Genomic DNA, 25,948 nt, shown 5'->3' on the forward strand with positions numbered 1-25,948 from the left:
CAAGGAATTATTTTCTTCCTTAAGTTTTTGATTCTCTATTTTCAGTTGATTGATTTTCTTTTCATAATTTTCTTTATTTTCTTAGATTGCTCTTTTTTTTCTAATTTTCCCTTGATCTCTCTTTTTTTATTTTTAAAGTCCTTTTTAAGTTCTTCCAAGAACTCTTTTTGTGCTAGTGACCATTTGTCATTTCTCATTGAAAAAGGAGTGGCTTTTTTAGCTCCATTATCTTCCTCTGAATATGAACACAGATCTTCTCTATATCCGTAGTAGTTATCTGTGGTTGAGTTCTCCCACGTAGAACTTGAAGTAGCATGGTATTGGTATTGGGCCCACCTTTAACACCAACCTAATCTGACTTTTGGGTTCACCCTTATTTTCCCTTCAAGGGGGAAATTGCCTCTCTACTCCTGGTCAGGGATTACCCATCCTTGTACCCTGGGATTTTCCTCAGCACTGGAATCTGCCAGCCCTGCTTATAGTGAGATATGAAACCACCCCTGGCCAGTCTTCCCTAGTGATGTGGAATTAACCTCAATTATGAAAGATCTAAAGCATGGCTTTGAGGCAAAATCACATCCCCACTCAGTTCCATCCTTAGAAGGACTCTGTGTTTTGACTGCCTACATTGGAGCCACACACAGCTAACCCAAGGGAAATGATAGATAAAGCCACAGATGAGCTACTGCACATTTTTTTACTTGCCTGCCATTTACTTCCCCATTTTCCCAGGACCTTCACGACAAACTCACAAATGAAAGGGTGGTTAAGCAATGGTACACCAGGTCTGAAGGGAATGTAAAACTTCACTCACAACTTGCTAGTTCCCTAACCCAAGGGATGGATGGAGCCTATCTCCACAGTGTCTCCACCATGTTTCTCTCCTGTCAATCCCATTACTAATGTAGAACTTAGTCAAGAGAATTCCCTGATCACCTGGATCAGTGGACAAGAGGGGAGCCTTTGTTTGGGACTTCAGTTATGTCTTTTATACAGCCTAAATATTACCCCTTCATCAAAGAAATTTACTGTGAATTTTTTCTCCAATTAATTGTCTTACCTCTGATTCTAACTATGTATTTTGCTTGTTCAGAAGCTTTAAAATAGATCATTAAGAAACACTGAGTAATCTGTCCATCTTCCATCAACTTATTGTCTCCTTTCAGTTTTATCTATCAGTGTTCTTGAGATAATCTGACTAAGTTGGTTACCATGTCAAGCTTTGAATAGAATTAAGAATTTCACCTCCACTACTTTTCATTGTTTTATGTGGTAAGACTGTTCAATCTTCTGCCATCCTCCTCTGGATTGTTTTTTAAATGAGATTTTTAATATCCTGGTATTCTAAACAGCCCTTTCTTGCTATTCCTGTCTGCTTGGCAGAAAGAGCAAGTGTTTATTGACTAAGGAGGTTTCTAGGTTCTTTAGGCCTCTCCATTATGAAAACCACTTTGCAACAGTAAAATTTGTGGTGATATGGTGATGGTAAAATGGGGCAAGCAAAGTCAATATCTTTACCTTTTTCTGTGCCTTATTTTTCAGTATCAACAGCTTGTTTGGATATGTAAGTGTGTATCAAGTGAAAGGGCAGCTAGATGGCATAGTGGATAGAGCGCCAGGTGTAAAGTAAGGAAGACTCCTGGGTTCAAATCAGGCCTCAGATTTGTGATCAGCTGTATGATGCTGGGCAAGTCACTTAATCCTATTTGTTTCAGTTCCTCATCTATAAAGTAAGCTGGAGAAGGAAATGTCAAACTGCTCTAGTATCTTTGCCAAGAAAACCCAAATGGGGTCACAGAGAGTCAGACACAATTGAAATGAGTCAACAACAACAACATCAGATTGAAACTCTTGTAATTTTCACTTTGCAGATGAGGAAACTAAGGCACTCAGAAAATTTATGACTTGCCCAAGACCACACAGAAAGTAAATATCGATTTACAAATTGAAACCAAATGATACAGCCTCATTAGAGAGGGCCATTTCCTCCAGAGGGAGAAGAGGGCTCTGCTAGACAGAAATAGGCAGACATGACAGGTGAATTCATGAGCATAGGACTTAAAGATTCCTTATCCTTATCAAAGAAATTCTGCCAACTTCTGTTTATCCATTGAAAGGTCTGTTCATTCTCCTAAGTGCTGGGCAATACGAAAAGGTAAAAATTAAACAGTTTATGCCCTGGAGCTTGCCTTCTTGGGAAGACTGTATTATAGACAGTTCAATGATTTATGTGGCATAGTGCCAAATTGCTTTCCAGAATGACTGAACCAATTCACAACTCTATCAATAGTGCATGTCTCCTACAGTCCCTTCAGCAATTGTCATTTTTTCTGGTTTTGTCATCTTTGCTTATCTGTTGGGTGTGAAATGGAACGTCAGAGTTGTTTTAATGTTTGTTTCACTTGTCAGTGATTTAAAGCATTTTATCATTTGTTTGCTGATAGCTTGTTTTTCTTTTCTTAAAAACTGCCAGTTCATATCCTTTGACTCTTTTTCTGTTGGGAAATGAATCTTGTTCTTATATAGTTTAATCAGTTTTCTATATATCTTGGATATCAGGCCTTTATCAGAGAAATAACTATGATATGTGTATATGTGTAAACATAATATGTATGTATATATGTATGTTTGTGTGTGTATAACTTCTATATCATGTGTTTCTAATCTGTTCCACTAATCAGCTGTTCTGTTTTTTAAGCAGTGCAAAATAGTTTTGATGATTTCTGCTTTGTAGTATAGTTTGGCATTGGTACCTTTTTTCAGACTTTTTTTTTCATTATTTACCTTGAGATTCCTGATGTTTTATTTCTGTTCATGAATTTTATTATTTTTTCTAGCTCTATAAAGTGATCCTTAGGTAGTTTGATAGGCATGGTATTGAATAAATAAGACAATATATGTATTTATTATTATATTGGCAGAGCCTAACCATGATCCCTTCAATTACTTAGGTCTGTTTTATTTCTGTAAATAAAGTTTTGTAGTTGTATTCTTATAATTCCTCTATGTCTCTTGTTAGGTGAACTCCCTAATATTTTATACATTTTGAATGGAATTTTTCTATCTCTTCTTGCTGATGATATGTGAGAACCTATTTTGTGTCCTGTTAACTCTGCTGAAGTTATCAATCATTTCTCAATGGAGGGGAGAAGAGGCAGGGCGAGAATTTGGAACTCAAAATTTGAAGAAAAAAAAAGAATGGTAAAATTGTTTTTATATGTAATTGGGAAAATAAAATATTAAATAAGATTTTAAAAGTAAAAAAAAGCTTCTATATCTGTTGACATAATCATGTGATTTTTGTTTTTGTAATTAATATGATATGCATTATCATGTTTGTATGATAAATTGGTAAAGTTGTAAAAGGCTCCAACCACTTATGTATCGACCCTAACCCCCTTGGGTAACTCCGAATTGGTCGGTAGTTCTGGAAACAATTTCCTGCATTGTGGTTATATGCATGCACAACTTCATTTCCCAGAACCAGAACAAGACTTGGGCTCAAAGGTGGTAATGAGATAGAAGCACATTTCTCACTATATCCTTTTTTAAGAGCAAAAGTTCAAGCAGGTATGTGTTGGGGTGGGGAGGAAGATTATGCTATTACTAAGCCTTTAGTTAGATTAGATTAGAAGAGAGGATAAAAGTGTTTCTGGGATCCAAGAACTGGGCTCATAATCCACAGATTTCTCTGACTGGTTCACTTTCCATTAAACTATCTGCCCTCCTCAGCCTTCCAGCTCTGTACTTAGAAGCACAGAATTTTAAAGTTGAAGAGATCATCTATCTAGCACAGTGGTGTCAAACTCAAATAGAAAAAGGGGCCAATAAACCATAATACAATGTTATATATGTTTTATTGTATTTTTATTTATTTTGTTAAATATTTTCACAATGACATTTTAATTGAGTTCAGCCCCTGTCCCACGCTGGGTATTTGACACCTCTGATTGAGTACAACCCCATCATTTCATAGAGCAGAAACTACGGACCACAGAAGTTAATCCGTGACTCGTCCAAGGTCACAGAGGTAAGTGGGAGAGCCAAGATTCTCACTTAGATTGTCTGGGTACAAATCCAATCCTTTTACCCATTAGTCGTTTACCATTTTCCCTCCTTGTTAGTAAAACTGCCAAAATCCTCTCCTATTTTGAGTAACTTCAGACTATCAAGGCTATTAGGCTTAGGCTGAAGTTACTGAGACTTGAGTGCAGTGCATGGAAAGGGAAAACCATAGAAGGTGAGAGTCCCCTGGTAGCCTATGCCACACCTTAATCTTTAGAGGGAACCGGTGACTTTTGTTAGACCCCCATAATATTTGCACCCAGGGGTGGTTCAATAAATATTAAAAGAATAGTTCATTTGGGGACCTTTGCACCTTCTTTTGCCATGTTCCTATGCCATATGGCACCTTTTTTTTAAATTTAAAATTTTTTCAATTAACAGGAATTTATTTTTCACATTCAATGTCATCTTTTAAATTTAAAAAAAAATGTTCTAGTGTCATCTGATAATATAGTAGGAACAAAATACCAGAGGTGTAAGGAACCTTAAAATATAGAATATAGGATGTTGAAGATGGAACTTAGAACATAGAATATCAGATGGGGAGGGGGAATATAGCTTAGAGAAAATCTAATTCAACCCCTTATTTTACAGATGATAGAACTGAGGCTATTTAACTCTATTCTCATATATTTTTGGAAATTTTCCTGTGCCTTGGACTTTTAGCTTTTTCTCTCTAGGCTTTTTTTACCCTTCTCATATTTGTGGTTAGCTGCTATTGTTGTTATAAAAACATATTTATAATCTATCCCTACATATATGTATATATTTGTGTATATATACATATATATACATAAACATGTACATACGTACATGTATTTGTTATTATATTGGCAGAGCCTAACATTGAATGTGATGTAGTGAAAAGAGCACTTGGCTTAGAGTCAACTAACTTGGGCTCAAGTCTCACCTCTGACATTTTGTAGCTATGTGACCTTGGGGGAATCACAATCTAAGCCCATTTCCTCATTATTTGAGGAGGTGCAGTATATCAGTAAGAATACTAGAATAAGAGTTATATCAGGAGGATGCTAGAATACATGGGTTGGAATCCTGGTTCAGAAATACTATGTGCTGGGTGAATTATTCTCTGAGCCTTAGTTTTTCTTTTCTGTAAAATGGGGCATCATAATATTTAGACCACCTACCTCCCATATTATTGTAAAGAATATGCTTTGTTAATTTTAAAGTGCTATAGAAATGTTGTCTATTATTATCTGTCACTTCCCCAAATACCCAAAGTGTATCTGTGATCTATTCAATATGGATACTCCTTCCAAGGGTACTCATTACAAACCATCCATACCTCCCCTTTCCTGAGGTGCAGCTCTTGTTAGTATCATCCTGTAAACCCTCCACAGGGATCCATGCAATGTGCTGGGAGTCTTCTGAGCATTCATTTGATAATGTATGGATATAAATAAGATAATACACATATGATCCCAAGAGCAGCTAAGTGGCACAGTGGATAGAATGCCAGCCCTGGAGTCAGGAAGACTCATCTTCCTAAGTTCAAATCTGGCCTCAGACACTTACTAGCTGTGTGACTCTGGACAAGTCACTTTACCCTGTCTGCCTCAGTTTCCTCATCTGTAAAATGAGCTGGAGAAGGAAATGGCAAACCATTCCAATATCTTTGCCAAGAAAACCCCAAAGGGAGTCATAAAGGGTTGGACATGACTGAAATGACAGAACATCAATAACAAAACAAAAGAAAGTAGTTAGGATTTAGAAAAAAGTAATCAGATCATTCATTCTCCTCTCATTGCTAGCATCCCATCCAAAAAAAAAAAAAAAAAACAAAATACCAATTAAGCACCTGGTATAATTTAGAGAACTGAATTTGGAATAAGACAAGCCACTGGCCACAAGCTGATTTGTGACCTTGAGCAAGTTTTTTTTTCTCCTTGGGTGTTAGTGTACTCTACTATAAAATGGAGATATCAGCTCTGTTCATTTTCTAGGACTGCTGTGAGGATTGCAAGAAAAAAAAATATGAATGCACCCTGAAAATTACAAAGTTCTATATACATGTAAGGGAGTACAACATTAATAAAATATATTTAGTTAAATTTAAGTGTATTTGAACTGAGAGGTTTTACTACTCATTAATGAACTCCCTATTGCTTCTAGAATAAATACAAACATATATACATATATATATATATACACATACACACATATATATAAATACAAAATGCAGCTTCCTGTTGCTTCTAGAATAAATACAAACTCATCTTCTTGGCATTTAAAGCCCTTTACACTCCAACACCAAGCTTTCCATACTGATTGAGCATTATTATCCTTATTTTACTGTACATTCCAGCTGAACTGGCCTTGCTATTATCTAAACTAGGCATTCCATCTCTCACCTGTATGTTTTTACACAGACTATCCCTTCCTGCCTGGTGTGCCCTTTCCTCACCTCTGAATCTCAGTATCCTTGGCTTTCTTCAAGGCTCACGTCATATACCAATTCCTATGAGATGTCTTTCCCGATCTCTCCAATTGTTAGTCTCATCTCTTTCCTCAAACAGTAATGGACATACTTATCTATTTACATGTTGTATCCACCCAGGAAAATGTAAGCTCCTTGAGTACAGGGGCTGGGCTGTTCTTTATTTTAGCTAGTATCCCCAGCACCTAACTGGATGCCTCAGACTTAGTAGGTGTTAAATAAATGCTTGTTGGATTATATTGAATTGAATTAGAATAGATTGGGTTAGACTTGCAAAATTATAAAATGTCATAGCAGAAGAGACACCAAAAATCATCTTGACTACCTGCCCTCTCACCCCCATTGTGCCAACAGGGAAACTGAGGCCCAGAGAAAGAAAATGACTTACTCAAGTTCGCATAAAGTGTTGGAGCCAATATTGAAATCCAGAATCTCCTGATTCAGATTTCAAATCTCTTACCCTTATACTATGGTGCTTTTTTATGGGTTTGAGAGTTTAAAAGTTATTTAAAAAAAAAAAGCTATCCCAGTCCTAAGCATTTATTCTTGGGCCTATAAATGCTTAAAGAGCATCTTGTACAAAGTACAAGTTGTGTACAGTGTGTAAAGTGCAAAGAGTAATATTTGTATTCCACTTTCTTTCCAGACAACCTGAGATGACTTTCCAAAATTAAAAGCTGATCTGCATATAATAGAATTACATAGATATATACATGTGTGTATGTATATATAGATGTATGTATATGTGTGTATATATAAATATATAAAAATAATTTAAATACACACACATATATAATTTAAAGGTTATCAAACACTTTCCTCACATCAACCCCATTATGAGGTAGGTAGGTCAAATATCAATGTTTTACAAAATGGGTGATTTGAAGCTCAGATGATAAAGGGACTCATTCACTCGTGGTCATAGAGCTAAGAAGAGCAAGGCTCGGGAGCTGAACCTGCATTTCTCCTGGCTCCAAATCTATCATCCTTTCCAGCCAACTACATGACTCAATTCACTGAGCAGCTAGGTGGTACAGTGAGTAGAGTGCTGTGCCTAGAGTCAGACCCAAATTCAAATCTGGGCTCAGATCCTTCTTAGCTGTGCCATCCTATTGACCGTTTCCAACCTACCTTGGTTTCGTCATATGTAAAATGGAGATAACAATACCTCACACTGCCCCCAATAAAGGTTGTTGTGAGATAATATTGGTAAAGTGCTCAGCACCGTGCCAGGCAGATTTGTTGTTGTTCAGTCATGTCCGACTCTTTATGACCCCATTTGGAGTTTTCTTGGCAAAGATATTGGAGTGTTTTGCCATTTCCTTCTCTAGCTCATTTGTGTGACCAGGGTTACACATCTAGTAAGTGTCTGAGGCCAGATTTAAACTCACAGAGGATGAATCTTCCTGACTTCAGGCCCAACACTCTCCACTTCTCCACCTAGCTGCCCATGTCGAGTGCCTGCCAGTTAGAAGATGCTTCATAAATATTTGTTCTTTTATCTCCCCCACTACACCAATTTGCATAAGAAATAATAGTTACCAAACATTCTGCCAGAAATCAACTGATGTCTACTTCAGGGCAACTATTTTGGCACTAAGATTTCTGTCAGTAAAGACCCAAAGAGAAATCGATTGAGTCACATAGTTTCATCACCGAAAGAAAAAACAAATTGTTCTGTATTATTGGCCTTTGTAGACTTGCCAATCTGATTAGTCCTATCTTGGGGACAGATGCAAATGAGTGGGAGGAAAGAGCCTTAACTGGGAGTCCTTGTTGCAAACTATCTGTCCCAAGGGCACAGGGCTTTGTGTCTGACCTAAGGCAGCTCTGATACACTTCAGGGCAGAGGAAAGGCAGGAAAGGTGGACTGTCTAGAGTCTAGAGACTGTCTAGACACCTGTCTAGAGACCTGGAATCTAGTCTGCATTATGCTCCTGCATAATGAAGCTCTGGGCTTCAGTTTCTTGACCTGTAAGAAGAAGGCATATGAACAGGATCATCTCTAAAGTTCTTCTAGTTATAAATTTCTAAGATGCTTTTTCTGGTTATCCCAGCATTACTTAGAAAAGGAAGGTGGTTTATCTGGCATTGCAAGACCTAGAACATGCCCTGGTATTTCTCAAATAAGTTAATGAAAATACTGAAATCATAAGAAGTCTGTGTCTTTACCTTAACTGCTAAAATCATCCTTAGTACCCTTGACAATTGGCTAACAGGATGCAATATGGGTATTTATTAGAAGAAACACTAACCCTAGTGCCTAGAAACATAGGGTTAAATCCTATTCTGATCTTACTAGCTGTGTAACCTGGGACAAGTTACTTAAACTCTCTACACCTCATTCTCTACCTGTAAAACAGAGACAATCATACTTGTATTACTTGTCTCACACAGTTGTTATAGTTGTTTATAAACCAATACAGAGTGATCCTGACACCAATAGTCAATGATGCAGGATGGAAGCTGGAAACATGAGTGCTTTAAGGGTCATCTAAGCTTAAAGGGCTTGTAGGGAGACAAGTGAAGAGAGGCATACCTAGATCAATCTCTCTGCTGCCAATCAGCAGCTACAGGAAGGCAGCAGGGTCTTGAGCAGAGGTGAGCAGGGAGGAACAGCAATCAGGACCTCTCACACGTGGCCTGGCCATGGGACTCCCTGAGTACCCCTCCCTCTCTGCAGCAATGGGAGCGGAAGACTCGGATGGGGGCAAATGAACTGAGATTCTTTGAATTCCATGGCTTGTTGTCACGAAGAAAGGCTGGGCTCTGGTCTGAAGAGGATAATTCAGGCTGATAGGAGATGCCCGCACTCTATCACTGTATTTTTTCTCATTTCTAGTATTGTGTTACATATTTAATTTCTAATCATATCTTTGTTAATGACCTCAAATGAAATCCTAGGGGAGGAACAAAGGGATGAGGAAGGTGAGGAATGAGTCAGGAATCTGATTGGATAAATCTACACAAAATTCCTAGAATATGGGAAAGAATCTGGGCTTCTGTCCATGAGGTTGAGCCACAGCAGCCACCTTACAGCCTTTAAAAGGACCCAGAAGCTGTGGCTGATAACATAGAGCATCCTCTTGTGTCAGGTGATGTATGTGACATCTGGGGTGAGTGACGCCACACACCCTGGTCCTTGCTCCTAAACAGGATCAGGGACTATCCACAACAGTCCTCTCCCATGCCTCATCTTCCCAAATGTTCTTTTTCTCTAGACTTTTATAAGCTGCCTGTGGGCAGTCAGAGAGTAGGAGAAAGACTGTTGCCTCTCTGCATCACAGATGAATTGTCCTGCCTCCAAGGTTGTAGAAACTGAGAGAAATAGGGTATGATCTCAGGAAAAGGAGCCAGGAATAATGAAGAACAGCAAGTAGAGTCAGATAAAAGAGTTAGGAGCCAGAATTGACTTGGCCTAGCAGGACGTGATCACAAGCAAAATTCAGAGACTAGAAGGAGGAGATGAGATAAAGATTGAGGTGAGATGAGATAACACACACTCCTTATGGTCCATCTAATAGAAGATATGACAAATGCTTAGATAATAGTAACAGAAAATAATAGTGATAAATGCATAAGAGAGGTACAAAATTCTATATAAATCCAAGGTCATCACTACCTATTGAACTAGGGAAAACTTTATGAAAGAGGTGACCTTTGAGTTGCATTCTAGGTTTAAAGCTGGAAAGAATTTTAGAAATCATCTCTCCCAACACTTTAATTTTACAAGTGAAGAAAAAGGCCCAGAGAGGCAGCTAGATGGCACAGTGTATAAAGCACCAGCCCTGAAATCAGGAGGACCTGAGTTCAAATCTGGCCTCAGACCAAACATTTGACACTTACTAGCTGTGTCACCCTGAGCAAGTCACTTAACCCCAATTGTCTAAAAAAAAAAAAGAAAGAAAGAAAATTAAAAAAAAAAAAAAAAGAAAAAGGCCCAGAGAGGGTTAGGGTTTTCTGACTCCTCAGTTAATGTGGTTTTCATTATACCAGATTGCCCTTTAAAGTATGAGTAGGGAATTCATTAGGTGAAGAGGGGGAAAGCAGAGACTAGTCATAGAATGTGGGTGGCTTTTACTCTACATGGGAAGGCAGAAGGGGTTTCCAAATGGCAGAGTCGGGAATGAGAGTACAAGAGAGGAAGGTACTTCCTGATATACATAATGTCATGTCTTGTGCCAGCCTCTTTCTCTGAGCTCTTTAGGTTGTTTCAGTGTGGATGGAGAGATCAGACAGTTAGAATTCTGAATCAGCCCAAATTTAAAATGATGGATGCTTTGGGAAAAAAGGAAACAGAAAGGAAATTTTTAAAGACAAAGTAGCCTTATATTCCCTTACAAGTACCTGGGGAGGCAAGGGATGGAAGTATCATCCTTTTTTTTTAGATAAGGAAACCAAGGCTTCTAGGGGACAGTGATTTGCCCTATGACCAAACATAGAAAGTATCTCAGCCAGGATTTTAACCTATGGTGGTCTCTTTATTCGAAGTACAGTGCCCTTCCCACTACGTCAAACTACCTTTCAAAACACTTATTTAGGGGGCAGCTAGGTGTCGCAGTGGATAGAACTCCAACCTTGGAGTCAGGAGGACCTGAGTTCAAATCCGGCCTCATACACATAACACTGACTTGCTGTGTGACCCTGGGCAAGTCACTTAATCCCATTGCCTCATCAAAAAAAAATAAAAATTTAAAAAAAAAAACACTAATTTAGGAGTCAGTGGTCCTGGGTTTTAGTCTCACCTTCACCTTTTGCATTATATATGACGCTGAGCAGTCACCCTGACTCTCTCAGCTTCTGTAAAATGAAAAGATTGAACTAGAGCAGAGCTAGAGAGCTAGAAGAAACTCAAAACAAAACCAAAAACAAAATCTCCTCCAACTGCTTGATGTTGTAGAAGATCTGAGACCCACCGGAATCTCTTTCCGATGTACCAAAGTCCGTGTCAATCTTTGTCAGTGTCCTACGAATGTATTTGAGGAATATCAGAAAAGGCAGAAGGAATAATGTGGGATAATCTGCAGCACACTCGGTATGGAATGGACGACCCAGAGTATAATCACAGCTCCACCACTCACCACTCTGCTACTCATCAACAGTCCTACTTGTTTCACTACCCATGTCCCACCCCTTAACTTCACACGGCTCCCCAGTCACCATTAGGCCCCCTCCTCTAACTCTCTTTGTACTCTCTTGGTGATGATCTCATCAACTTCTGTGGATTCAATTATCATCTGGCCCTACTCCTGAACTTTAGTCCTGTGTCTCAGATATCTAAAACCACAACTTACTGTCTTTTCCCCAAAACTATTCCTTCTCCTTAACTCTCCTTCAGCTGTTGAAGGCACTACTTGGTTAACAACCTCAGAGTCACAAGTCCTGGCACGTTTTGTTGTTGTTGTTTCAGTCATGCCCTACTCTTCATGACCTCATTTGGGGTTTTCTTGGCAGAGATGCTGGAGTGGTTTGCCATATCCTTCTCTAGCTCATTTTAAAGATGAGGAAACTGAGGCAAACAGGGTAAAGTGACTTGCTCAGGGTCATACAGCTAGCAAGTGTCTGAGGCCAGACTTGAACTCACGAAGAGGAGTCTTCCTGACTTACACTTAATAAATGCTTTTTGGTTGCTTGATTAATCCTCTCTTCTTCCCTTTTTCTCACCCTTCATATCTAAACAGTTGCCATCTGGTCAATCTTACTCCACCGTATATCTTGTATCTGGCCCCTTCTTTCGTCTTTCATCTCCACCCTTTGTGCTGGTACTAATGACCTCTGGTCTGGACTGTTGTTATTAGTGTCCCAATTTTTCTCTCCCTTTTCCAATCATATTCCAAATAGTTGCCAAAATGGTATTCCTAAAGTGTAGATCTGCCCATGCCACTCCTATGTTGACAAAGTCCTGGTGACTCTTTCTATGGCCTCTAGTAACCAAGTAAAAACTCTTCAGTTGGACATTAAAAATCTTCACGATCTGCCTCTGGCCTACCTTTCTAGGCTTTTCATTTTCACATTATTGGTTTCATGCACTCTCGTCTCCAGCCAAACTGGCCAGACTGATTTTACACTTAATAAATGCTTTTTTGGTTGTCTGATTAATCCTTTTCTCTCACCCTTCATGTAGAATCAGTTGCCATCTGTTTTGCCAGCTGTTCTCCAAACTAGCAATGCCCGATCCTAGATCTGTGCATTTTGCACAAGTTGTCACCTATGCCTGTAACACACTCATCTCCCACCTAGGCAACTAGATGGAACAGTGGACACTTCCTAGTAGTGTAACCCTGGTCAAGTCACTTAACCTGCTTGCCTCAGTTTCCTCATCTGTCAAGTAGAGATAATAATAGCATCTATCTCCCAGGGTTGTCTTGTGGATAAAATGATATGATATTTGTAAAGTACTTTGTAAAATTTTGTTACATAAATGTGAGCTATTATTACTATTGTTATTACCCCTTCTTCTTAGAATATCTCCATGTTTCCTTCAAAGCTTAGGTCAAATGCTACCTCTTGTGTGGAAAGCCCACCCAACCCTGAAATTATCTTGTTCCTATTTTGTGCCAACTTTTGTGTATCCGGGTTTCTCTTTTTGCAATATAACTCCTGGAGGACAGAGACCGTTTTGGTCTTTGTATCTCCAGCATCCAGCATTGTTCCCATTTAATAAATGCTTGTGGATTCATTGTGGGAATGTGCTCTCCTACACGTCTACTAGCTGAAGCTTAATTTCCTCATTTGTATAAAAAAGGGGGGGGGTTGGACTAATAGCTAACATTTGAATGGCTTCAAGATTTGCAACAAGTTTTGCATATCTGTTTTCTTCTTTGACCCCCAACAACTCTGCTATGAGGTAGTTATTTTTATCCCAACTTTACAGATAAGGAAACTGAGGCAAAGAAAGTTTAACTAGCTTGCTCAGGTTCACATAGCTTGCAAGAGTCTGAGGCACGACATGAACAATGGTTCTCACGACTTGAGGTTCGGCGTTCGGTTCGGTCCCCGGCGCCACCTAGCTCCCTCTATCCCGGGTGTTATCTAAGGTCCCTTCCAACCTCAAACCCCACTATCTATGAACTGTGCCGGAGGAGAGGAGCACCTGTCCAGTGAAAGGAGAGGAGGGTTGAAGGCGGCGCCAGCCACAAACTTCTGCCCCGCCCCCTCCTCGATCCCACCCCCATCTCCCCAACCCCACCTCCGCCCCCGGCTAATCCTAGAAAAAGAGGAAGAGAGAAGCTGGGAGCTAGTGGCCCCCGCGTCCCTGGCTGGGACTCGAAGCGGGGGAGGCAGCGTCACTGCTGGGAAGCCGGATGAGCCGAGCCTGGGAGGGAGTGGACGCGGCCGCTTCATTTGTCCGAGGTAACCGAGAAGGCTGGGCGTGCAAATGTGCTCCCCAGGAGCTGCGGCGGAGTTGGGGGGAAAGAAAAAGTGCCGGCTCCTGTTGTTTTAAGAAGGGGGAACCAAGGTGTTGGGGGGTGGGGTGGAGACCGAAAGTAACAGATGAAGAAAACTTCCCAGCCCCTTGGGTTTCCCGGCCTCCCTTCCTCTCGCCGACTGTGCCCCGGCTGGTTGGAAGAGATCATGGGCTGGCAGCAAAGTCCTGCCTTGGGGCTCCCGAGGGAGCTTTGATAGCGGTGAGTCCTGGGGAACCTTGACCGTGGGGGGATGGTGGGGAAGGATTGAGAATGCGCTTTGCTTTTTGTTTTACTTCTCCGTGGGGCCTTAGAATTGTTGGGAAAACAAGACTTTAGTCCTCCGATCCTCCCTTGGAAGAAGGGCCCAGTCGTCAATGCTCAATACTTGGCCCATTCTTATGGTAGGCTTATTCAAAGGAGGTACCACCGAATGGGACAGGGCAGGTAGCAGTCCCGGAAAGGCGGGCTGGAGGGGAGTGGGGTGATCAGCCGGAGAGAGTGTGAATTCGCTTGGCATCTGTGATTGTCTGGTGTGGATGGCAGGAGGTGTGCACGAGCCTGAGGCACCTCTCTGACACGAGTCGTCGCGACCCCATGGCCAGCCCTCTTCGCGTTACCCCCCCCCCTTCTGAGAGTGCGTTTAGAGCAGCATTAATATTTCAATCCTATTCCTAGGTCCCGAAGCATAGACCTAGGACTGTCAATGAGCCTGATATTTGGGCATTTACCCGGGGATTTTTCTGAAGCGCCTTACCCACGTGTGCTCAGGAGTGAAAAAGGGGGACAGCCTGGCCGGGGCTTATCTATAAAGAGTAATAACTGAGGCAGACTAGCATTGGTAATGGCAGGGACTTATGGACTGCTAGAGGAGGCCTTAGAGATCATTTCAAACCCCTTTATTTTACAAAGGAGAAAACGTGACCAAAGAGGGTAACTGATTTGCTCTAGATTACCCAGTCTGTAAGCAACGGAGCTAGGACTGTCCTGAATTACCCAATTTTAGAGGAAAATGACTGACAGGGAGTCATGGTACAGAATGTCATTCCTCAGTTGTGTAATGCATAATCCTCTAGAAAACCTTTAGAGAAAGGGGGGTGAAAGTCCCTAGGTTCACACAGAGCTCTCTCAAAGTGGCTTGGGCATAATTTTTTTTCCAATTTTAAAAAATTAGATTTTTTTTTTCAGTTAACAAACACTCCTCCCCACCCATCTCCTCTTGGGGAAAAGAAAAAAGAAAAAAAACAACCTTGTAACTAATATGTATAGTCAAGCAAAACAAATCCACATATTGGCCAGGTCCAGAAATATGTCTCATTCTACATATTTAATCCATCACCTCACTGTCAGGAAATGGATAGTCTCCTCCATCATTAGTCATTTGGAATCATGTTGGTCATTGAGTTGATCAGAGTTCTTAAGTCTTTCAGAGTTTCTTCATTTTAGTTCATTGTTGTGTAGTATGAATTTTCCTACTTCTGCTTGCCTCACAGCACATCAGTTCCCAGGCTTCTCTGAAACCACGTTCTGTGAGGTTTCTCACATCACAATAGTATTCCATTACATTCATATACCAAACTTTGTTCAGCTATTTCTCAACTGATGAGCACCCCTTTACTTTCCTACTCTTTGCCACCCAACAAAAGAACTGCTAGTCTGAGTATATAGATCCCTTCCTTCTCTTTTTGATCTCCTTGGAGTTTTGGCCTAGTAATGGTGTCCCTGGGTAATTTGTTGCAAATTTTTTTGGCTACAATAATAGTTTAAAAAGCAGATTCTGGGGGGATGATTTTGCAACACAGGAATGAACTGATATGGGCAATATGCTTCTGCTTGATTTGCTGTAACCTCAGTGTTTTCTGAGGTCAAGTCCAGTGCTTTTGCCACTCTATACAAAGCCTCTCTCCAGAAGACCCAATGCATTTTATCATACCATTAAAATCATAGTAAATTGTGAAATAGCCTAATCTTCTGATTAGCAAACTGAAACTCTGTGATTTGGCTTGGGTCATGCAACTAAACTGGGTTTCAGCAGGTTACAGAATGGTAGGGCTGTGCTAAAGACCTATCTTCTGTAAGAAGCCTTTCCTAGTCCTCCTCGTCTTAGTGCTTTCCCTCTGACAGTCTGTTTATCCTGTGTATATGTCATTGTTTGCATATTGTCTCTCCCATTAGACTCTGAGTCCCTTGAAAGTAGGGACTGTTTTTTGTCTTTCTTTGTATCCCCAGCTCTTGGCTTGGTGTCTGGCACTATTAAGTAGGCACTTAATAAATGCTCGTTGATTGATTGACTGACTGACTAGTCCATCTCTCTTAAATAGAACTCTTTGAGGAAAATAACTGTTTTGCTTTTGTCTTTGTATCTCCAAATACCTCGAATGGTACCTGGCACATAAGCACTTAATAAATGCTTCTTGATTAACTGACTAAATTTCTGTAAAGCCAAATTCCAAGTCAGAGGCTGCAAGACATGATGGAAAATGTACTGGATTCAGAGTCAGAGGGCCCAGATTTGACAACTAGGTCTATTACTTACTAATTTTGTGGACTTAATACAAATTCACTTTCCCTTTGAGGGCCTCAACTGCGTCTTCTGTAAAATAAGGGCATTTGAATTTGATAATCTCTAAGGCCTCCCTCAGGTCTAACATTCTATGACTTTGATAATGGGGCTTGAGAGGTGGAAAAAACACTGGACTTGGAATCAGAGATCTGGTTTTAAGTCTCTACCCCTTACAAGCTGAGCAGCCGTGGGCAAATTACTCATCCTTCCTGAACCCAAGGGTCTCTATCACTAAAGCTGAGTTAATAACACTTGTATTACCTATCTGGCTCGAGTCGCAGAAGAACCTGGTGATATCACATGTGTTCTCCCTACAAAGGGCCTTTTAAGTATGTGAAAGTACTTTGTAAATTCTTGAAGCATTATGTGGATTCCAGTTAATACCAAATTAAGTAAAAGATATTATTGGACCCTTAAGATTTTTCAGTTGTTTCTGAGGTTTTTAAATGGTGCTTTTAAAAGGAAGAATGGCAAGTATGTGAAATGCTCAGAATTAAATTAAACAAATATTTATTATGCAGGGCACTGTGTTAAGGATAGAGGACAAAAAGACACAACCAAAAGAGCTCCAGCCCTCCAGGAGCTTACATTTTACAGATTCATGGAGAAGTTGAGGCTTGAAGAAAGATAAGGAAGGAATGAATTCTTCACAGCTGAGAGGCAGGAGCTAGGAGCTCAAGTTCAGGAAATAGCAGATGGTCCAATTTAGCCTAAATCTTTATCTAAGATCCTCATTCTCATGAATGGAAGACATCTGTATAATTAATGCTGGACAAGTTGTACTATTTGAATAGGAAAACACTATGTCTTTAACAGGAAAACACCATGTCCTTTTGAAATCTGTGGGACTATCTCTAGAGAGCATAGATTCATAGAATTTGAAGAATTTAAAGATCACCAAATTCAGCCACCTCCCTCTTCTTCCCCTTCCTCCTCCAACCCCGGGGGTTTTTCCCCCCAAAGAGGGGAAGTAGCTCACCCTTGGTCATGCAAGTAGTAAGCTGCAGAACCACAATTCCAATTCAGGTTACCCAATTCTACCTCCACAACACCCCTAAATAGGAAGGAATGGGATGGGAAAGGACTCAAGTTTTTCTAACTTTTCTTTTTTAAAATGTTCTATTGTTGACCACCTAATAAAGGTCCCAGTGATACTCAGAGTAACAGTAGCATTTTAAAACTTTGGTGAAGGGCTCTGAGCTGCTTCTTCAACAAGGAGATGGAGTATAAATGAGTAAATCAACACTGATGTAACTTATCTTATTTTTTGAAACCACAGGAAAAACCATCCATTTCTAGGAAGGGCTAGTATATGTTCACAGAAGTACTGAACTGCAAACTACTAGCAGTACAGGGGGAAAAAATGAAGGAAAATTGGGTCAGAGCAGAGGAAGGTTTGTGAAAATCATACCAACCTGGTATCTACCTCACCAGAATTCCTCCAACATCTCCAGCAAGCAATTTGTCCAGCCTCCATTGAGGACTTCCAGGGAGGGAGAACCTATTCCTTCCCAAGGCATCCTCTTTCACTTTGGAATAACTCTTCCTGACATCAAACTTAAGTTGACCGCTCTGTGACTTTCATCCATTACTCTTTGTTCTGTCTTTTGGGTTCCAGCAGATCAAGGTCAATCCTTCTTGCCACATGATCACCTTTCAAATACTTGAAGGCAACTATTACATCTCCTCCACCTCATTCCCTGACCCAAGTCATCTCTTTTTCCAATTCCTTCCTTTAAAACTTTCCTCACTTCCTTCAACTGATCCTCATGAGTGATGACCTTGAGGTGCTGTGCCATCTTGGTTACCCATTTTTGGGTAGTCTCCAATGTCCTTCCTGAACTGTGGCATCCCAGGCTGAACATGACATTCCAGATATAGTCTGACTAGGGTCAGATCCCTGGGCCTCAGCTGGAGATGGAACAGCCTGTTGTAAGTAAGGAGGACATTATGTAAACTATGGAGCATCGTAACCTCTCTGAGCCTCAGTTTCTTCACCTGTAAAATGAGGGAGTTGAACTAGATGGCCTCTAATCTTCCAGCTTTAGATCTAAGATCCGATGATATGATCTATGTATAACTTAAATAAATATAAGCTATTGTTATAATTTTTTTCTCTTCTAGGATCCTATGACCTTATGACCTATATAAATATAAGCTATTATCATTACTTTTTCCCTTTCTAGGCAAGACAACTGAATATCTACCTTCAGAGCACAAATTAAAATATGTTCATTAATATTTACCTCTGGATTATAGGAAATAATAGCAATGTTCAAAGCAAAAGTCACTTCAACGCTTATTTATTTAGACAGTTAAAAAGCCTTTATTGTTGGAAAGGACCTAGTCCAATACCTCATCATAGAAATGAGGAAACTGAGGCCTAGGGGTGGGAGGCAGTTTGCTTAAGGCCACACATCAAGGTTCACCAAGCATTTTGACTTCTCTCCTGACCCAATTTTTGTCTAACCAAGTAATCCATTTTTGGATGAAAGAAATCCTAAAAATTCCTGTTCTATTTTCCTAATGATGCGAGACACCAAGCATGAGAGAAGCTCTGGAATGTGTTTTCTAGTGGGAGACACTGGCAAAATAAATCCCCAAATAGAATGAAAGAATCAGGGTGCTGGGGTAATGATCAACATTATTTCCCCAGAATAAATTTTGAGGGATTAATCTAACATAATTTGTTCCCATGGCAGAAGTTCAAGCCTTAGAAATCAAAGAAAAAGGACAGTAATCCCTCTGGACTTTCAGAACATTTCTGTTTCTCTCCTCTGTGATGGGATCTTTGAATAAACTTCAGAACATGACCTGAGGTGGATGGACATCAAAGGAAATTGATGTTGTAAGCTCTCTTTCAGAAGCTTTTAACATTATTAGCTCACATTTATCCAGTGCTTTACTATTTACCAAGGAGTCTGTGCATTGACTTATGAGATCCTAGGAGAAGCCTGGTGAGATTGGTATTATTGTCTCCACTTTACAGACTAGGAAACTGAGTCTTGAAGAAGCTACGTGACTTGCCCATCATCACACAGCTAGGTAGTCAAAGAGCTGAGATTCGAACCTAGGCTGCCAATATTACTAGTAAAGTGCTTTTTCTGCCTTTCTTATATTGTATTCAGAATGGGTCAGGATGAGAAATCCTGGTCTTCTTTCTGGCATTTAAAAAATGAATAAGAATAGGAATCCTTGCAAACCTACTTCAAAGAGTGTTGTGAAGGCACCCATCCACACTGGTTCTCCTTTGTGATGCCCTTCACTGCTTCCAAGACATTCTCCTCATCATAACCCATGTGAAGCTGTTGTGTAAATATTATTGCTCTCATTTACCTAAAGGAAAGTGGACTTCAGAGAGCTTAAGCAACTCAGCCACAGGTACACAGCTTAGTAATAGTGTAATAGTAGCAGAGCAAGGCTTCAAACCCAAGACTTCTGATTCTAAATAATAGGGCACTTCCAGGTTTCCTCCAACTTCTACGGAGGGTTACTGCTCTTCTGGGCACCTTCAAGCTTCCTGTTCTCCTTCTCTGCTTTCCCTTTCCCTTCTTCAAATCCTCTTTGTTCTAATGGTCTTTCTTTCCTGCTCTGGCTTTCTCCGTCAAAGTCGAAAGAGGAGATGGTAGATAGTGGGGAGAGAGTTTAGCCTTATTTAGTTTAGAGAGTTTCGTTTTGTTTAGTGCTTTTTAGAGAGGCATGGCCATCCAAAGTCTTGGCATGGAAAGTAAGACCTAGGCTACCAAACTAAGCTGTGGTTATTCACTAAATCACTGGAAGGTTGTGCTGAGGTCAGGAGCAGCTAGGATCGACCTAGCTAAGTTGGAGAGACACTCATGGTTGTATCAAGGATCAAATTAAGATCCTCTCTTTGGCTTTTAAAGCCCTTCATTACCTTGCCCCCTCCTCCCTCTCAAGTCTACTTACATCTCAGCTCCCATATTCTGCAATCTAGTGAACCGGTCTCCTTGTTGCTCCTCTCACAATATCTTCCTCGGTATTCTCCTACTATCTTCCAATTTTGTGTATTTTTACTGACTATCTCTCATTCCTGGAACTCCTCATCTTTGCCTTATGGTTTCCTTCAAGTCTCAACTAACTTCTACCTTCTAAAAGAAGCCTTTCTCACTCCTCCTTTATCTTAGTGCCTTCTCTCTGAGATCATCTCCAAATTATCCAGTTTGTATCTTGTTTGTATGTGGTAGTTTTCATGTTGTCTTCCCCACCCCACTCCCCTTAGACTGAACTCCTTGAAAGTGAGGACTGTTTTTTTGCCTTTCTTTATATATCTAGCCTTAGCAGAGTGCCTGGCACATAGTAGGTGCTCAGTAAGTGCTAAATGACTTGACTGGCCACTAGGTGATGGATTTTTTTCAGCTCCAGCAGCACAGAAAGGCCCCCTCTTAATATGTTTTGCTTAGCACAGTGCCTGGTACATAGTAAGTGCTTAATAAATGCTTACTGATTAATTGGATTATGATCTGTGCAGGTAGGTATACATAGTGCTCATAGATCTTTGATACTCTGGAGTCATAAGAGGGAGCCTGTCAATTGAATTTTCCTAACAAAGACTTATGTGCTTTTGTTCTGTCCATCAGTAAGTAGGTGCTTCAATGAATGACCTACAAATTTCTTTTTGACTCTAAGTAGCTATTAAGTACCTTATGGTTCTAAGATCCTAGGTGTTAGAACTGAAAGGGATTTTTGAGATTACTTAATTTAGGTTTCCTCTTTTCTCTGTGTTTCTCCCATCTCCATTTTAGAGGCAAGGGAACTAAGAACTAGAGAGTGGAAGTATGCCTATGGTCACACTAGTAGAGAGTGGTGGTCTTCATGAATCCCTGTGGAATATCCATTATCATGCTGTTTACCCATTCATAAAACATTTCATAAGCCCCTGATGTGTGTAAAGAACTTGGTTAGGCTCTAAGGAAAATTTTGATAAGACATATCCCCAGCCTGTCCTTTAGGAACTCAGTGTAGCTGGGAGATAATAAACTCAGATAATTACAATTCAGGAAGTCTCAGTTTATATCAATACAGGCTTAATTTTGTAAACAGATAGTGTGACCCAGTGAAGAAGGTACTGGACTTGGAGTCCCCAAGAACTGGGATCCAATCCAGCCTTTGGCATGTAGTAGTTTTATGACTCTGGCAAGTCACTGAACCTCTGGGGGCCTTAGAAACTTCCTAGGATTTACCTGCCAAGTCATAGGGGGATTTTCTCACAGGGGGACTTCCCTCAGCAAGAAAACACAGATCCTTTCCATACTCTCCATTAGGAAGTTTCTTCTAATAAAAACCTTTACACTAACAAGGCTTATGAAGGTCTGAGAAAGGTCCATTTACTTAATTTAGGGAACCCTCTTATGAATCAGAGAGTTCTGTTTTGCAGTTCTGAGGATGGAGAATGTCAAGGAAGGAAAAGGATCAAAGCCCTTTGGAAAATGACAAGCCCTTACATATTTGTGATGCCTTGCCATCTACAAAGCACATTTGATCCCATGATCTCATTTGACCATGACAAAAAAAACAAAGGATAAAGAAAAATCTAGGAGGTAGATTAGGGATTGAGATACTGATTTGACAGTTGAGGAAACTGATGCTCATTGAGATAAAGTACCTTATTATGGATCATATAAAAAGTTAGTGACTGAGCCAGGACTCCTTCTTAGGAGCAGGAACTATTTAATTTTTGTCTCTGTATCTTCAGCACCTAGCACAGTGCCTGGCACTTAGTAGGTGCTTTGTAAATGTTTGTTGAAATGAGTTGAATTGCTTTATGGTTCTTGGTCCGGTTTTCTTTCTACTCTTACCCATGCCTCTAGCATTTCAGGTAGTCCCTGCCCTCAAGGAAGTTACACTCTAATTGGGAAGAAAAAAATGTAAAACAAAAGCAAATAAAACAGGATCATATTAAAGCATTTCTGCTGAACACACTAAGTATTAGAAAGGTTCAAGGAGAGAGAGATCCTTGAGAATAATAGAGGAGGTTTCATAGAGCTGGTCCTGAAAGAATGACTATGTTTTATATATACTCCTCTTCCGAGTTAGGGAAGGATGTTCCATGTGAAAGGAGTGCTTACAGTGAAAGTGTGAAGGACAGAGTAGGACAGCTGTGCTGGAGGCCAGACACTGTCCTAACAAAACGGAGAGGAAGCTTCTTTCAATGTAACTAACACATCTTAGGGAAAATGGTGGCTGGTAAAAGTTTAATGACTGAAATGGAGGTGAAGAGGAAGCAGGAATGTGTGCCTAACACATTTTTAAGTGTAACCTGCATTCTTACCATTTTCTCCATCACTTTCATAAGTCTAAAACCCAACAAAACAATCAATCCCTGATTTGTCACGATTTGTCAATTTCCTGTAAATGCTCACACTGAAAATTTAAAGATCCTTTCTCCCAAACTGGGTCAAGCTGGCTCCAGAACACCCCTGATTAAATGCTTACTGTGTGCAAAGGACTCTGTAGACATTGACAGGGAAACAGGTAAGATTGAAAAGGTAGCTGGGTTGTAAGCAAGAGGGCTTTGACAGCCAGACAACATAGTTTGTGTCTAAGAAGGAAGAAGCCACTGAAAATATTTTTAGCAAGATAGTGGCAGTGAAACTATTTTTGAAAGAAAAGCAAGGCAGCAACATGCAGTATGGATGGGAGAAGGAAGCCCCTAAAGACGTTAAGAGGTTAAGGTTAAGAGACCTTTGCAATCAGTCAGCTTTGAAGATCTGGACTAAGGCAGTGAAGGGGAAAAGATGCATACAGGAGTCATTTCAAGACAAAAATCAGCAGACTTTGGGGACTGAGGGAATAAGGTTGTCAAAGCTAGCTGCACTTATTTAAGTACAAGTCACTGTGATGACAGTGGTAAGTAGATTGATTGGGAACAGGGAGAGAGGAGCTACCCTCTGAGGACAATAATGGGTTCAGTTTTAGAGATGATGAATTAGAGGTGACATCAGGGAGTTGGAGGTGTGGGAGTAGAGTTATATGTTTAGAAGGGCTAATTGAAGCCATATAGAATGGCTGAAATAACTGAGATAGCTAACCTGAAAGGACAAGGAACAGAAGGGCTGGCACCTGCCACAGACTAGCTATGTGACCTTGAATAAATCACATCGCTTTTCAATTCCTCTTCTCTAAAATTGGTGATGATAGTTCTCTAAGGTCTTATCCAACTTAAACATTCTATGCTTCTTTTGGTCTCCTTATAAGAAGGGTGTCTTAATTAGTGTCTTTATATCCACTAACAGGAACTGCCCCCTCCCCCCAAGCAAGAGCAATTTGTTAGAAGATTGCCTTGGCAAGAAACGTTTCCTGATCCTAGGATGGATGTCTAGGATGGACCAGGGAAAGCATTGGATCCTCTTTTTTTGGGCAGCTTAGGTAGAGTCGGTTCTCCAATCCAATCCAATCCATCTCCAATCCAATCTTCTCACTTTATAGATAAGAGAACTAGGGCCCAAGGAAGCTGAATGCCTTGTTTCAGGTCATACAGGTAGTGTGAAGTCTTCTGACTCCATAGTCCATGTGTTCATTTCACCATGCTGCCTGGCCTCTGCCTCTACCTAAGGGGCTTCTTTGGTCTCCTGCCTTAGGATCTGGTGCTTTTCTGAGCAGAAGATATCTCTACAATCTCTCGTCTTTATATCTTGTTCTAGATCTTACCCTATGAAAACTTCAAAGTACACTAGCCATTTCCTTCAGATCATTTGCTTAGTCTAACTACTTGCTCACGAGATATAGGGACCAGTTTTATGGGCAGCTACTTTTTTATTGGCCAGTAATTATCAGCCACAGGAGATGGGTCATATAGATTCTTTTAAAAAATTTCATATGCCCTATAGCTTTCCTAGGACAAGAGGGTAAGGATGTTGAGTACAGGGAAGACAGAAGAAAATAGCTTGATGCTAAAATTTTCCCTGTCTGTGAAAGATCCAGGTCAACAAATATGGAATTGTACCAGAAGGAATAGACATTTTCTGGCTCCCAGAGGCTCTCAAAGCAAATAAATTCCCCACTCTGTTGTGAATTCCTAGAGAGCAGAAATTGTGTTTTACTTATAATAAGAATGCCAAATTACTGACATTTCCATTGCCCTTTAAAGTTTACAAAGTACTTTCCTTCCGAATACCCTATTAGCTAAGTAATGCAAGGATTATTGTCCTGGTTTTACAAACGAGGAAGTGGATGCTCAGGGAGATGAATGGATCACAAGTCATACAAGTAAGAGGCACAGTTAGACCCTGAATCTAGATCTCCTGGCTTCAATTGAGGGCTTTTGAAACAACTCAGCCTTGGGAGAGGCTCTCCCTGAGTTGTTTCAAAAGCCCTCAACTGGAGCCCTGGCTCTAAGGCCAGCTCTCTATCCATGAGCCTAGACTGTCTCTCAGGTACTGTCAATACAGGATGAAAAAAATCCCTGTTCTCAATCCCTTCTACTGGGAGAAATGAAAAGGAGGGCTGGTCAAAGTGAAATGTGAAAAGGATAAGACTTCAGCTGAAGGATCAGGACAGGTTTTATGGAAGAGGTGGTACTTGAGCTAGGCCTTGAAGAAAGACTTTGCCTGATAGAAATAAGGAGAGCTTGCTTTCTACAGTAGGGGTCAGCTGGAATGAATAGATGGAGGGAGGGAGGGAATGGTATGTCCAGGTGGGGAGAGAGCCAGTAAGCCACCTTGGCTGGAATGTAGAGTATACGTAGGGCAGTGGTGTGGAATAAGGCTAGAAAGGGAGATTAAGTTCTGAGTGGAGATCCTTAAGTGCCAACCTAAGAAAAAAATAGATAAATGAATAAATATTTGACATCTAGGTTTTCTTCTAACTCTGAAGCTTAGATTAAGCATTAATGGTTTGCCTGTTCCTGTGCTGAGAGTAATAAAAAACAAAAAACATTTTAAACCAATTAGAAATGGAAAGATTAATTCACTCCAGAAGCTAATACTTTGGGCTTTATCTTTTTATTTAATAATTTTTAAACTTCATTTAAAATTTTTTTTGAGTTCCAAATTCTCTCTCTCCCTCTGGCCCCTACCTCACCCATTGAGAAGGCAAGCAGTATGATACCCACTATACATGTGAAGTCATGCCAAACATATTTTCATATTAGCCATGTTGCCAAAGCAAACAAACAAAAAACCAAGACAAATAAAGAAAGTGAAAAACAATCTGCTTCACTCAACACTGAGCCTGTCAGTTCTCTCTCTCTGAAGATGGATAGCATTTTTCATCATGAATCCTTTGGAACTGTCAAGGATCATTGTATTAGTCCAGAGGTTCCCAAACTTATTTGGCCTACCACCCCCTTTTAAAAAAAATTTCTCAGTGCCCGTTGGAAATCTACTTTCTTTAACCTGTTAGTGGTTTTTTTGAAATTTGTGTCATTTCAAAAAAATATAAAATTTTTTAAAATTACAAATCTTAAATTTAATAATTTATTGTAAATTTGTGAGTTTT

The 25,948-nt window shown here is 40.2% G+C and overlaps 1 protein-coding gene across 3 annotated transcripts in view; it reads left to right on the forward strand.

Moving 5' to 3' along the window:
- The first annotated feature begins 13,757 nt into the window (after nucleotides 1-13,757).
- The window catches only part of IL4R (interleukin 4 receptor), a 52,687-nt gene continuing 40,496 nt past the window's right edge, over nucleotides 13,758-25,948 (forward strand). For 2 of the 3 annotated variants that reach the window (XM_027862803.1, XM_027862801.1), the window contains exon 1: nucleotides 13,758-13,876. Coding sequence is in view for 1 of the 3 variants with exons in the window: in XM_027862801.1 (XP_027718602.1) it covers nucleotides 13,828-13,876 (49 nt within the window). In the remaining 2 variants the exon portion in view is untranslated. Of the gene's footprint in view, nucleotides 13,877-13,944; nucleotides 14,152-25,948 lie in introns of those variants that run through there. The other variant, XM_027862800.1, reaches the window with a different exon arrangement.

The sequence above is a fragment of the Vombatus ursinus genome, unplaced genomic scaffold (genome assembly GCF_900497805.2).
Source record: "Vombatus ursinus unplaced genomic scaffold, bare-nosed wombat genome assembly UNPS02014770.1, whole genome shotgun sequence".
Taxonomy (NCBI): Eukaryota; Metazoa; Chordata; class Mammalia; order Diprotodontia; family Vombatidae; genus Vombatus; species Vombatus ursinus.